General features: G+C 47.0%; 1 protein-coding gene across 1 annotated transcript in view; it reads right to left on the bottom strand.

Moving 5' to 3' along the window:
- Positions 1-14,974, bottom strand: part of LOC147697214 (E3 SUMO-protein ligase RanBP2-like) — a 485,030-nt gene that overhangs the window by 445,218 nt on the left and 24,838 nt on the right. The window contains exons 2-3 of the mRNA XM_086934287.1: positions 6,179-6,246; positions 14-125 (exon numbers count right to left, since the gene is read on the bottom strand). Coding sequence (XP_086790413.1) covers positions 14-125; positions 6,179-6,246 — 180 coding nt within the window. The remainder of the gene's footprint in view (positions 1-13; positions 126-6,178; positions 6,247-14,974) is intronic.

The raw sequence follows: 14,974 nt of genomic DNA, 5'->3' as shown, positions 1-14,974 counted from the left end.
TTAAAACTCTTACTTTGTAGCATCCAACTGCCTTGTCTACAAGGCCTTCAACTTCATACAGATGCCCCAGAAATTTGAGTGCTTTGGGATCCCTTTCTTGTACATTCAAGTACGAAGAGATGTATCTGAAATAAAGCAACATGAATATCAAAATTAAAAATGCACACTATATAAAAAGGAAGTCTATATAATCTTTTCACATGTGGACTCCACTTCTCGCCCTCTCTGCACCAGCAAAGAAAGGACTGTCCGGAAAGTCAGGCATTAAAAACAAAATGCAAATGCTTGCTGATAGGGAATCCTCATTAACCCCATGGGAAAAATTGGGTACTTAGTCTAATAAGGATAAATAATTCCAGAACAGGGATAAATAGTCATTTTTCTGTAGGAACGTACTTGAATCACGGTTACATGATATTGGATGGGCTTCAAAGACACCTCAATCATGTCTGCAACCAGCTTTATCTACTGTGATAGAAAACCCGGACCTTTAGTACTCATTATGTGGTAAATGGGAGAATCCTAAAGGAATGGGACTTCAAGTTACACTAAATGAACTGGCCTGAAAAATGTCATATTAGCAGTAACTTTCAGGCATCCAACCTCGTGACTCAAAGATGTATCTTGTGTGCTAGAGCGCACAATTTCTTGTTCTCATACTTTATTTGGCAACAGTGAGATGCTCATCAATGCTTGCAGTCCTCAGACACCATATGCTACAAGACCAAATGTATGGAAGCTTATAAAGACGAGGCTTTGGAATCCTGCTGCACCTCTTTCTTGGAGGACAAGCAATAGTTGCCAACTCATGCAAAAAGTCTCTAGGCGACATTAGATGTAGTGTTTTTTAAAGTCATTATCTAATTAGTCTGAGCAGGAAACCAGGCGCACAATGCTAGCATGAAACATAGGAGGCATTGGATGCTGCAGATCAAGACATGTAATTTAGCATCACTTACTTTCCTGCTGGCAGCCAGTGGAGACTAAACTGTGTTACATGCCACTGACTTGATGAAGCAAACCCACATGAATTCAAGAAACAGCTCAAACACATTTGTTTTCTAACCACAAGAAAACAAAGGCCCCCAAACTATACTTAGCAGGTGCAGCATTTACTGGAGGTTGACATGGAGCCCGACTATAGAATTCATAGAATGTGCATCATGAAGATGAGAACCTGGCCCAAAAGATCCAGAGTATGCCTCTAGGTAACCTTGCCTAGTGGTGGCCAAGGCCTTTAATGCTCGCTAATCTCTCAAACTCATCTAGGTTGGCTTAGGACCAGAACTCACCGTTATGAGCATATTAAACTTAGGGTGTTTCACTTTTTAACTTTCAGGCGGTTTTCGGAGAAACAACGTTGTTTCAGCTTAATACGACAATTTTGATTTGGAGATATTTTCTGATTAGAAGTAGCACTTTTTCAATTCGAACCATTTCAATGGAGATTAATGCATACAGTTTTACTACAGATCCATCTTCATCTGGCCCTTAAGCGATTTACCTTTTAACAGTATTGCATTAAAAAGGAAGCTTACTGCACTCCAAGCACCTCTCACTTGGTTATACATTGAGCTTGGCCGAACTCCTTAAACAAACAGAATAAGTGTACTTCAATGAGCGTTTGACCAACCTCATATCTCAATAGCTAGATTTCTTATGTTTAAGAAATGAAAAAAGAGCGCTTAAGGCCTCTAGTTTGATTTTCACCTGTACTCGGAGTGTATTATTTAACTGCACTCTTAAATGAATCCGGAAAAATACAAGCTGTATTTTACAACAAAACATAGTATCCATACCTGTAGTGAACATAAATCTTAAATATAGTATGCTGTGTGACTAACAAGATGGGAGTGTAGCAAGTATCACACAAAATGGATTGCTCGTCCTAGGTAACCTGTAATTTCCTGTGTTGAGGTAAAGTTATCTGAACATACAAAGAGAGAAATACAAGAGGTAACCAGATGACAGCAAGAGCCTACGAGATGCAGAGGAAGGGAGAATACCTGCTGCTCATCTTGGAATGTATCTCTCAAAGACCAGATTACTGCACTTGTGTTTTTCAAAGATTTTTCCTAAATAGAAAGGCTCAATGTAGTCAGACAGCATTAACCTCCAGCTACATCAGAGGTCAATAAGCGAGAACTCCACTGTCGGCATTTAACCATGGCAGATGAGGGTCATGCTTGGAAATTAAGTACTGTGATGCACACTGGTTGCCTTGGGGCAAAACAAATTGTCAAGACATGGTTTAAGAAGAGGGCATGTACTGGAGCAGGCAATTGGGGAGATAGAAGATACCAGAGTCACATGTACTTTAAATACAGAAATAATTATTCAACAAAACTTTGATGAATAAACACAAATGGCAATACATTTAAGACATCTAAAAAATGTATGCAACAGTATAGACAGGCATTCGGTTCTGAGTGGATATAGCTACTCACGACTGGGGACTAGATGTTGAATCTGTAATCATACTTGGTTGAATAATCAATCAATCAATCAATCAGTGACACTTATAAAGCGCGCTACGTACCCGTAGGGTCTCAAGGCGCTGGGGGGGGGGGGGGTGCCGCTACTGCTCGAACAGCCAGGTCTTCAGCTTCTTCCTGAAGGAGAGGTGGTCTTGGGTCAGGCGCAGGTCGGACGGGAGGGAGTTCCAGGTCTTGGCGGCCAGGTAGGAGAAGGACCTTCCTCCTGTGGTTGCTCTTCGGATGCGGGGGACGGCGGCGAGGGCGTGGTTGGCTGATCGGAGGTGGCGTTTGGGAGCGTAGAAGTTGACTCGGCTGTTGAGGTAGCTCGGGCCTTGGTCGTGTAGGGCTTTGTGTGCGTGGGTGAGGAGGCGGAAGGTGATTCTCTTGTTGATGGGGAGCCAGTGAAGGTCTCTCAGATGTCCGGAGATGTGGCTGGATCGTGGGATGTCGAGGATGAGTCTGGCTGAGGCGTTTTGGATCCGCTGGAGTCTCTTCTGGAGCTTGGCGGTGGTCCCGGCGTAGAGGGCGTTGCCGTAGTCCAGTCGGCTGGTGACGAGGGCCTGGGTGACGGTCTTCCTGGTCTCTGTGGGGATCCACCAGAAGATCTTCCGTAGCATGCGTAGGATGTTGAAGCACGCCGAGGAGACGCTGTTGACTTGCCTGGTCATGGAGAGGGAGGAGTCCAGGATGAAGCCCAGGTTACGTGCATGGTCTGTCGGTTCGGGTGCGGTGCCCAGGGCGGGAGGCCACCAGGAGTCGTCCCAGGCGGAGGGAGAGGAGCCCAGGATGAGGACCTCCGTCTTGTCCGAGTTCAGTTTCAGGCGGCTGGTCGTCATCCACTCGGCTACCTCTTTCATCCCTTCGTGTAGGTTGGCTCTGGCGGCGGCGGGGTTGTTGGTCAGGGAGAGGATCAGCTGGGTGTCGTCGGCGTAGGAGATGATGCTGAGGTGGTGTTTGCGTACGATGGCCGCGAGGGGGCTCATGTAGACGTTGAAGAGGGTGGGGCTCAGGGATGATCCTTGGGGGACGCCGCAGATGACTTCGGAGGCCTCTGACTTGTACGGTGGTAGGCGGACTCGCTGTGTTCTTCCGTCGAGGAAGGAGATGATCCATTCCAGCGCCTTGTCCTGGATTCCGATGTTGCTGAGGCGCCGTATTAGGGTGCGGTGGCAGACCGTGTCGAATGCCGCGGAGAGGTCTAGGAGGATGAGGGCCGCTGTTTCTCCATTGTCCATCAGGGCTCGGATGTCATCGGTGGCGGCGATGAGGGCGGTCTCGGTGCTGTGTTTGGCTCGGAAGCCGGACTGTGAGGGGTCGAGGGATCCGTTCGTCTCGAGGAAGGCGGCCATCTGCTTGTTGACGGTCTTCTCGATGACTTTGGCTGGAAACGGGAGAAGCGAGATGGGGCGGTAATTCTTGAGGTCGGTGGGGTCCGCTGTTGGTTTCTTGAGTAGAGCGCTGAGTTCGGCGTGTTTCCAGCTCTCGGGGAAGATGGCGGTGTCGAAGGATGTGTTGATGATGTCTCGCAGGTGGGGTGCGATGACAGCGTCGGCCTTGTTGAAGATGTGGTGGGGGCAGGGGTCGGTTGGTGATCCGGAGTGGATTGAGTTCATCGTGCGGATGGTGTCTTCTGTGCTGATCGGGGTCCAGGCGTGGAGGGTGGTGGTGGGGGGGGGTGGCTGGTCGGTCGTGGTGTGCGTTGGTTGGTTGTTGAAACTGCTGTGTATGTCTGTGATCTTGTTGTGGAAGTAGGAGGCGAGGGAGTTGCAGAGGTCTTGCGATGGGGTGATGTCGTTGTTTCCTGCGTTGGGGTTGGAAAGCTCTTTCACGATGTTGAAGAGTTCCTTGCTGTTGTGTGCGTTGTTGTCCAACCGGTCCTTGAATGCTGTTCTCTTGGCGGCGCGGATCAGCTGGTGGTGTTTCCGGGTGGCAAGTTTGTAGGAGGTCCTGTTGTCCGGTGTCGGATCCCTTTTCCAGACTTTCTCGAGGGCTCGGCAGTTCTTCTTGGAGCTCTTGAGTTCGTCGGTGAACCATGGGGCCTTCTTGCTGCCGGGTCTGCTAGGCGGGGTCCTCAGCGGGGCGAGTTCGTCCGCGCAGTTGCTGATCCACTTCGTGATGTTATCGGCGGCCTGGCTGGGGTTCGCTGAGCTGGCAGGAGGGTGTTGGCTCAGGGAGGTGGCGAGCTGGTCTGCTGTGATCTTGTTCCAGCTTCTGCGGGCGGTGTGTTGCTGGTGTTGGTGGGTCGTTGTTCTCTTGAAGGTGAAGTGGACGCAGCTGTGGTCCGTCCATTGAAGCTCTGTGGCGTGGCTGAAGTCGATGTCTGTGCTGGATGAGAAGACGGCGTCGAGTGTGTGTCCGGCGAGGTGGGTGGGGGTGGACACCAGTTGCTTGAGTCCCAGGTTGGCGAGGTTGTCGAGCAGGGTGCTGGTGTTGTGGTCGTTGTTGTTCTCCAGATGGAAGTTGAGGTCTCCCAGGAGGATGTAGTCAGCGGAGGGGAGGGCATGCGGGCTGACGAAGTCGGCGATGTCCTCGCTGAATTGCGTGCGTGGTCCAGGGGGTCGGTAGATCAGGGTGCCTCTGAGGGTGGTGTTCGGGTTGGTGTGGATCTGGAAATGCAGGTGTTCGGCGCTGGTCAGGGTGTTGTCGGTGCTGGTCGTGAGGCGGATGGTGTTCCTGTGGATGATGGCGATGCCTCCTCCCATCTGGTTGGCGTTTCGGTCCCTCCGGACGATCTTGTAGCCCTCAGGGATAGCGATGGCGATGTCGGGAGCTGATGAGGCGTTCATCCAGGTCTCCGTGAGGAAGGCAACGTCAGGGGCTGTGGTGTCGAGGAGGTTCCAGAGTTCGATGGCGTGTCTGTGGACGGAGCGGGTGTTGAGCAGGATGCACTTGAGGTGGGTGCTGCTGGAATTCGACTTGGCGGGTGCTGGTGCGGGGCTGGTCCGGCTGCAGGAGAACTTGCAGGCGTGGCAGCTGAACGGTCCGTGGGTGCGTCGTGGTGTGGCTTGGTGGCATTCTGGGAGTCGGCCGGTGTTGAGAGCGATGAGGGTGGCGGCTGAGTACGTCAGGCGGGTTGGTCGGGCTCTTCGGGGGCCAGGGGTCCTGGCACTGGGCGCGGTCCAGGCGCGGACGGGCGTAGACGGGCTTACCTTTGGCGCGCCTTCGGCGCACAATCGGCGCGCCCGCTGCGCGTGACCGCTGCGCGTTCGCACGGTCGCCATTTAAGGCGAAGTGCGCGGGTGGGCGGGGCAGCTGGGAGGCGGGAGCGGGGAGGGTTACAGAAGAAAAAGGGGCGGGGACAAGCGGCGGTGGCGGGAAGGGAGGGCGGGGGGCGGCGCGGTAGGCGGACAACAAGGAAGGAGAGCACACACGATACAAATCTAAACAGGCACAAAATAGCGAAAAAAACGGGACAAAAACAGAGATAAACACAGATCAGCAATACAAGCACAAATCCCTGACAAAACTAAACAAAACAAGGGGAAAAAGCGCTCGCAGCGGCGGCAGCCGGCGAACGAGGCACAGACGAGGCAGCAGCGAGGCAGAGGGCAGGCAAGGGGCACACGCAGCAGCTGGTGGCCGTGCGGCGCGGGGGTGTCCCACAATAGGCTACACCATTCAGCTAATTGACACACACTCCATTCTCAAAAGCCTTGGTACCATCTACAAGATCAGAACTCAGATAGGTCTATCACATTTACCTTTTTGCTAGTTCGTATTCTTTTGCCTCGTAGTACAGTTTAGCAAAAAAGAATCCTTTCATTGATTTCTGAAAGAAAAACAAAAGATATTTGAGCAACTTAGCTGTGTTTAAGACTCTGTAAAAAATGTTGTTTCACTGCAGGTAATAAAGTTACTTTGAAAAATGATGGTTCATCAGAACAGTAGTAATACTGTCACTCCACTGTTCCAACATTTGCTACAATTTAATTTTTAAATGTTTTCACTTTTATAAACAACAACCTAGTAAATGAGCAAAACATTATTCAACCATATTTCAGCTACTGTGTGAGCATTAATGCTGAAAAAAGAGAAACGGGAATAAAAACAAGCATTGCTAAATGTCATGGGCATAGCCTTTTCATGTTGGTCTGATAGTTAAGTGAACATGTGATGAGAAAAAGTGTCATCACCCCCACAGTAAAAGAGTCAATGGCTAAGTGCCCCATGCGGTATGACGTATCAGGCATAAGATAAACGTGAATGCCAGTTCTACAGACTAATGGATTAAACGGTCTCACCCCCAAACCACTTAAACATATTTTTTCTGTCCTTTTTTCTTACACGAAGCAAAATACTAAAGCTGCTTCCGGGTCGGATCTAAAACTCAATCTACCACTGACAGTAAAGACAGTATTATTATGGAGACTGTACAGCATTAATTTGTTGTTCATCAGGGAGCCTCAACTAGAATACATTGAATGAGAACCAATATCCTTTGAACCTATACTCATGCTACTTATGCAGAGTACTGTCTTTTATTAAGTCGCTAAGCTTGGGATAGTTATTACTGAACCATGGTCAAGCCACAATGCACCTAGTGAAGGAAATGAGCAGGTACAGTAGAAACATTTGAGTTTCCCATGGAGGTTTTTCTGCCCTTGCTGAAGCTGTGCTGATCTGCACTGATCAGACCGCATAGTCTCTGTGAGAGTAAATTGGCCAATACATTACTCAGTGTTTCGTCATCAATGTTCAGAACCGCAAGAGGTCTGTTGGATGACACTTCAAGGATATCCCTTCCAGGTTTATGCAATGAACACATAAAGACTTATTTCATCAAGGTGGAACAGCACACCTTTCTCTACATTCGCATCATATAATGTGGTCAATCTTGGCACTAGTTGTTCCAGGTAACTGTTGTAGCACTCTAGGGGGAACCACTTGAGCCTCTGCATTTTGTCCACTCTGAATTCCTCTCACCTGTTGTCTGTAAGAGGCCCTTCCATTTGCTCCCTGTGGTCACTTAGTTCTCTTAAAAGTGCTGTCCAGCTTCCTCTGAGTTCCCTGCTGCATTATTGTGCACACTCCTATTGTATTAGTAAAACGTTGTGTGCATCTCTGGTTGTGCACTGTCGAGTCAGGTATTACCCCAATGGCCAGGGCAGAAATTCCTACCTGAAAACTAGACGGCTGTTCATAAATTTGAATACCGGCCCTTCTACCTGGCCCCATTTTGCGTGCGTTTTATTAGAGCTTGACACTACCAGTATATGTTTGCCTTCCTGGGAAATTTAGTATGGGAGTCAATATGATTTGCTGGGTTAAACTGTTTTATACCTTTCCGAATGCTAGAGTCGCAACATGGAAACAGATTTCTGCACCATTGCCGGTAAAGAAGGGCACTTGACAGTGGTGCCCACTGGTCCCATGTTTCTCACTCTAGCAATAGAGCCAAGGGTGACCAGGGTAAAAGAGAAGGGAGTAGATTGCGGTCTTCCAGAAGAACGCCCCAAGCACACAGCATTTTTGAAGGCCGAGGAACAATTAGATGGAGTTGTCAACTTTTCACTATTTGGGGATACAAATGTTCCACTGGGACCAACACAGATGGTCATTTGACACATGCCGTGTAAGTCCTTCGATCACAGATAGCCTTCTGAAAGATGCTTTCTTTTTCACCCTCATCCATACACCCTCGCAAAGATGATCGTGCTAACTCGCTTTCTGTAGAAGTTCTCTAATCTTCCCCTACAATTGCCCAGAATTGTTTTTATTTTGGATAGCATGCTGGGTGAGATGCTGAAATACACACAGTTGAGACGTCTCCCTGGAAAACTGAAGCTCTCAAAGAATGGGCAAGGGATGGAGGGAGTGCAGAAGAGAGCAGTGGGAGGTCTAGAATCCCCAGATTTTAAAAACTTATCTAGCTGCTCAAATACAGTGGGTTCCACTGGCACTACTAGAAACAGGCTTCCAATCTACTTAACCCAAGGAGGCCAAATTACAGAAAATCCTAATTTCTTGTGCTTCTCACCCTCAAAATTGCTGAGGATACCTCTGGTATGTTACAAATCAGAGTTTAACAATAACCAAGAGTGCCACCCCTGATGCCCCAGTGATAACTCAGACATCAGTGAGGTGGATAAATTGGGGGCTCAGAGTAATAGGAGAAGGTGGCAATTTTGACTTTAGGTGACATTCAGGCATGTTTTCTGGCCACGTTTGAGGCACTGTTGAAACAACAAAGCCTACTTAGAGACCGGTTCCTAACACATAGAAATGTGGTCCTCACACTGAGGAACATGAGGAAAGAAGTGCTGCTGAACGCTAGACATATACCTTACTTTAAACAACGTACACCATGGTTGATGGCAGAAGATTGATATGTGGCTCTGTAAAGTAATTCAGTCCCATACTGGTGAAGACCTGAACAAGCTGAGAAACAAATGAGATACAGAAGCTGGACAGTATTTCTCAATACAAAAGGGGGGAAGAGAATTAACTTTCCAAAACAAAGTAGCCCGCAATGCTAGGTTAAATACATACAAAATTCTATACAGAATCTTCCTGACTACAAGCAGACTTACTAGAATATTTCCTAGCGCCAGACTGTCCCTATGTCATATGCCATGAGAGTAGATCAAACAATACAAATGTTAACAAAAGGGGAGAGAGAGAATTACCTTGAAATGGATTCGTTCTCCCAGAGTTAGTTTTATAAACAAAAGGAATCTATTAGGAAGTGGGATGAAGGTGTCCCTACGGTGGGTGGGAACACACTAGGTGTTTTTGGGTACCCCTCACACACCAACAGGCCCCTTGGTGTCATGCTTCATCATTGGGGTCCTCGCACCCCTCTACGGGATGCGGCGTGCTGCTACTGACAGTTATGTGGGAGCACTTATGTTGGCTATGTGTGGTGTAAGTGAGGGAATTGTAAGTGAGTGGTGTGGTGGGGTTTGATAGCGAGTGGAGTTTAAAAAGTGCCTGGCTCGTGGGGTAGCAAAAAAAAACTGTAATTGGCCCCCGACTGGTACTAGTAAAAGGTGAGGGAGGAGGTATAGGCGTAACCTATGTGCGCCACCTCCTATGTATGTGTCAACATGTTTCGGTGTAAAAACACCTTCAGGACTGGGGTACACAAATCCCCACCTTACTCACGTTTTTCTATTTTTTAGATTTGTTATATACTAAAAAAGTGGAACCTATAAGTGCAGGTATAGTAATGTACCTACTGAACAACCGCTATTTAGCTGACTGTTTTGTTAGGAGTTACCTACTCCATGAGACCGTACTAACGTAGGGGTTACTCGTGCTTCTTTGCTACGAGTCATAAGGAGAAACCCTCTTCGCTGCCCCTTACGCCGGCTCCGTTGGTTGTGAGCCGGCGTATATTAAATTAACAGACTGACATGTTCACTTCTCAAATTCCATATTAAACTATACTAATATACTACCCAAATAACTGAATAACATATCCACTACTCAAATTACTTCATTTTTTTTTTACTATACTAGTTTTCAATAGTAATCCTTTATGGGTTCCGGAGTGGCATGCTACCCGCCAGAAAAAGTGATTCAACACCCATCAGGGGTAAAAAGTGCTATATGAATGCAAATCTTTCTTCCCCTTTTATCCCTCCGCTATCCTTTTCACTCCAAGTAACTGACTAATATCCACCACTGAAATGACTTCATATTTCACCATATTAATTCACCACTAATCCTTTGTAGGCTTCCTGAATAGCGTGCGTCAACAAGCGCTATATAAATACAAACCTTTGTCCTCCTCTATCCTTCTGCTATCATTCCAAATCCAAATAACTGACTAACCTATCCACTACTTAAAATGTACTTGCATGTTTCATTATACTAATTCAACACTAATCCTCTATGGGTCCCGGAGTAGCGTGCTACTCACCGAGAAAGCGCTTTGACGCCTCGTCAGGGGTAGTAAGCGCTATATAAATGCAATTACAATACAATACAATATTGGGACATAATGTCAGATCAAAAATCCAATGCCTATTACCCATGACAAAATGTGCAAATGAATTCAATTAAAACTACTCTGCACCTTAAAGGCTATTCGAGAGCGGGTGTAGATTATAACTAAAGATGCGATAGTAACTCTTCCTCTGAGTTTAGTCCATACAGGATTTTGCTGTTCAACATGAACCGGTACACTCTAGCACATAAACTGCAAATTCGGTCTTGAAATTGAACATCCCCCAAATGGTCAAGAGTCTCTTTCTTAAGGGTGACTGAACGGTCTTCATGTTACAACCATGTTTGCAGGCTTTGCAGCTGGAGCATTTCTGGAAACCCCTGCTTGTTCTCAACCACTCAGAACTCCTCCTAGTCTGGAGGAGGCTCTGCACTAATTCATTCCACATAGATTTTGCCCTTCTAAACGATATAAGTGGGATTCGGAGTATGTCATGCCCTATGACCGGATCGCTTTGAAGAAGTTTCCAGTTTCTGTACAAGATATTACGTAATCTGGCATGATAGGTTGAGTACCCCGTAATCAGGCGAATCTGGCATGATAGGTGGAGTACCCCGTAATCAGGCGAATCTGGCTATCAGTGGGTTGTTTCTTTCTTTTGTGCGTACCAAATGACAGATCTTCTCTCTTACGTATTTTTTTTTTTTTTTTTTAATCAAAAAATAGCACATCCCGTCTCGGGCCGGCATTAGGCCACGTCGTCTTATCAATGAGGCAGGAGCGTGTCAAATAGAAACCACATAGAATAAGCCCCAACATCTAAACAATCTGGTAGACAGGCAGAGTCGGGAAGTCTCCGGTAGGCCGATACTATCGATAATGTGACATGCACTGTGCTTATATTGACATATCTATATAAATTTTAACATTTTCTCCCAACATGTTCCCCACTCCCCAAACCCCACCACCCCATAACTGGTCCCTGGTCTGTGTGCTCCATGTGAATTAGCGTGTAATCTGATGGCGTGACCTGGCATGTGCTGCTATTTACATCCTAAAGTGCACGAGGCTGCTCCCGTGCTCTTGCAGTGCTGGGGATGGCGTAACTCCTACAGTGCCTGGTTGCGCTGCCTATCTAAAGGTGTCCCTGCTGGATTCAGGCCGGGTCCAAGCGCGCATCACCCCCCTGTTCCTCTCCCTCCCCCGATGCTGAGTCATCCCCGTCAACCCTGGATGTTAGACTCTCTTACGTATTTTTACCTTCTCTTTGGCTGTATCAGGAACCACCTGGCTATACCCTCGCATTTTGAGTCATTTAGATAGATCACTCTGAACCTTCCTCAGTGTGCCCTCGCTACTGCAGTTACGTTTCATGCGCACATTTTCTGCATAAGGGAAGCTCTTTTTGAGCTTTGTTGCATGGAAGCTACTGGCATGTAGTATAGAATTGCCAGAGGTAGGTTTTCTGTATGTCCTGGTGTGCAATCTGTATCCTTCTACAAACACTAGATCTTGAAAGTGTACCTCATTTTTACTAAAGACATGTGTGAATGTTAGGTTAAGATAATTTCATTTTAGTTTCTGTGCAAACATTTTTGCAGGCTCAGGCGACTCCTTCCATAGAATGAAAAAAGTCAATAAATCTAGTCCAAAAACAACTTGAATTTCTTTCATACACCATTGCGACACCTTTGTGACCTCATCAGGGCCCAAACGATTCCAAAATCTTAGTAGACTTAATTGCACCAGAACATTTCACGCAGTCAGTCCTAGTTCTAAATCTAATGCCTGGACCATTGCCGAGCTTGGGAGGGACAGTAAAGATTTTGAACATTTCCTTTCCTCCTTATCCCAGGAGTTTTTACCATCAATGCAAAAAAATTCTGAACCATATTGGAGTTGCGGGGGGATCATTGCTTTATAGGCCATCAATAATGGTTTATGGGACAGATCACCATAACTTTGGTTAAATCTTTTCAGCCCAGATACCGCCATATGAGCTTTTATTTTCTGTGCCTCCAAATGCAACCCCCACTTCAAAGAGTGTGTGAACCATATTCCAAGGTATTTGTATTCATTTCCTTTCCAGTTTGGTTTGGCCCAAGTACCATTTAAACTTTGTATTCCTTTTCCCGAAGCACAAGATTTTTGTTTTGTCCATGTTTACTGTTAGTTGTTTTGCTGAACAGTGTGCATTAAATGTGTTCAGCTTTCTTTGAAGACCCACCTCAGTTTGATTCTGGATTATATCTTGTGCTGCATGTAGCAGGTCCTCAGATAGGACACCGTTAACACTACATGTTGTTCTCAAAGCAAGTCTCAAATAAGCACAAACAGTACATTCATGAGAGGACAATTAAAGCTGTTAAAAAAATGGACAAATTAACATAGGGTGTGTTGAAGATTAACCACTAAATAAGTGGGACATTATCAAGATTTACCTAATTCTGTTCATTACTTTTTAGGTATACCAAAGCTCACTGTACTTTATGAAACCAAGAAGAGAACAAGCATTTGCAATGCAATAGGTCTTGCAACATTAAAGTTTGAGTTACTGGCATTGTAAATGACAATGCTTTGCATTAATTTTTTTTCTTTAATTTGCAATTGGTATATAGACATTGTTTGGGAATGGTTAGCTGTTGCTTATGCAAGCATTGGAGAATAAGACACCATTGTACACTGTAACAAGAGACGGTGACCGCTAGGACAGGAGTCGCATGCAGTACACTGGGACATTGGAAACGGACAGAATGGAGATGAGACACTGACATGTTCAATTAGGGAGACACTTATGTGCATTACGATGGCAAGGCATCGAGTCAAGTGGCCGACATTCACTTACACTTGGGCACGCAAGACTGACTACACTCTACGAGAGCAGACAGCACACTATAGGGAGACAGTACAGGGAGACAGCACACTACAGGGAGACAGCACACTACAGGGAGACAGCACACTACAGGGAGACCCTGCTGTGACTATTTCATGCTTTTTGTCCTAACGAGCTGAAACTGGGCAATGAGACACTGACAGTGCAATGACGGGTATCTAGGACAGCACTGTCTGAAGGAGACACTGTCACAGGGCGTTTAATAGGCACGAGCACAGAACAGTGTGACAAAGTATTAACAGGCAACACTGAAATTGTACTGGGGCAGAACGAGATAGGCTCATTCAGAGACCGTAGATAGCGACACAGGAGACGCTAACGGACACTCGTGTTGATATACCAACATGCTCTGGCAGACGCAAAGACACCCTGATATACGCACAGGGAGGTTGGAACAGGGGCACAGTGACAGCGCACGGTAATGGGAAGTAGTAACATGCTCAATTGGAGAGGAGACATGCTCGGTGACTGTTAAACACCGACGCGCTTTGGGACCAAGACTCCGTTCTTTCTGCCACAGGGCATGCCAATACCATGGAGAGACAGACGTACACTGAGGCAGGTGGCACTGAAATGCACGCGGAGACAGAGGGACAGTGACAGGCAATGGCACAAGGAAGCACCAATACCCTCACTGGAGAAGGGAGACCCTTAACCATACTTTGACAGGGAGACACAGGAACAGGACAACAGGGCACGGGGATAGGAGAAAAGAATACACAGTGCCAGGAAGACAATGATGCACACTAAGACATGAGACACAAATGCACACTGGGACACGACACTGCGATAGCCACGGGCATATACTGGTGACAGCATTCAAGCCTGGGTACGACCCCCCCCCCTCCTCCTGCCAAAGCTGCTGCCATGAGGCAGGGGGGCAGAAGGACGAGACACACAGCCTGCACTGACGTCGAAGTACTCTAGGCCGCAACGTTACATCCTGCTATACTCCTGCCTTCAAATCTGTATTCCTGAACAACATGACATCTCTGACAGCTAATGCCACATACGGGATAAGCAGACGTGCAGGAGATGGGGAAACATACGAGCCATGTGCGTTCAACAAGCCTCACGAGGGCCAGGTCCATCTACTATTCAAGAGGCCAAGAGACATCATCCGTGCACCCTCTCCTAACTGCCCCACTTCTAAAACTCTTAGGTATGTGTACATCCGTGGCTTGAAATGGGCGGGGTCCTCTCGGGCCCTGTGTGCATGTCCTTAATTTTGCAGACAAAACACTCATATATAGCAATAGCGACGGAAACACTTGTCTGTTAGAATTAAAAGCAACAAAAATAAACACAAACTGGCATCATTACAAAGTTCAACACAGTAACCAAGACAAGACGAGAGACACAAATGCACACTGGGACAAGACACTGCGATAGCCGCAGTCATATACGGGTCACAGCATTTAAGCCTGGGCACGACCCGCCCCCCTCCTGCCAAAGCTGTTCCCAAACACAATTTTCTCTTGAAGCCAGCCTCGTCTTTTTGTCACTTTTACGCTTGTTGATCTCTTTTCCTGTTTTAAGGTGTTCAATTTCTCATCGGGTTTTAGTGGCTTGGATAATCCCCAGTGGTAAAGTCTCACCCAGTAATACCATTTACATCGGACCATTGCCACCATGAGAAAGGAGAGCCGCAAACAATGCGGTAATGGCTTCCTGTCCCACAATCCTGAAGGTGCGGCAAGGGCCTGCGCGAGG

The sequence above is a fragment of the Lissotriton vulgaris genome, chromosome 8, assembly GCF_964263255.1.
Source record: "Lissotriton vulgaris chromosome 8, aLisVul1.2, whole genome shotgun sequence".
NCBI classification, from domain to species: Eukaryota; Metazoa; Chordata; class Amphibia; order Caudata; family Salamandridae; genus Lissotriton; species Lissotriton vulgaris.
Note: the sequence above shows the minus strand (reverse complement) of the source record. Positions and strands in the feature narration are given on the sequence as shown.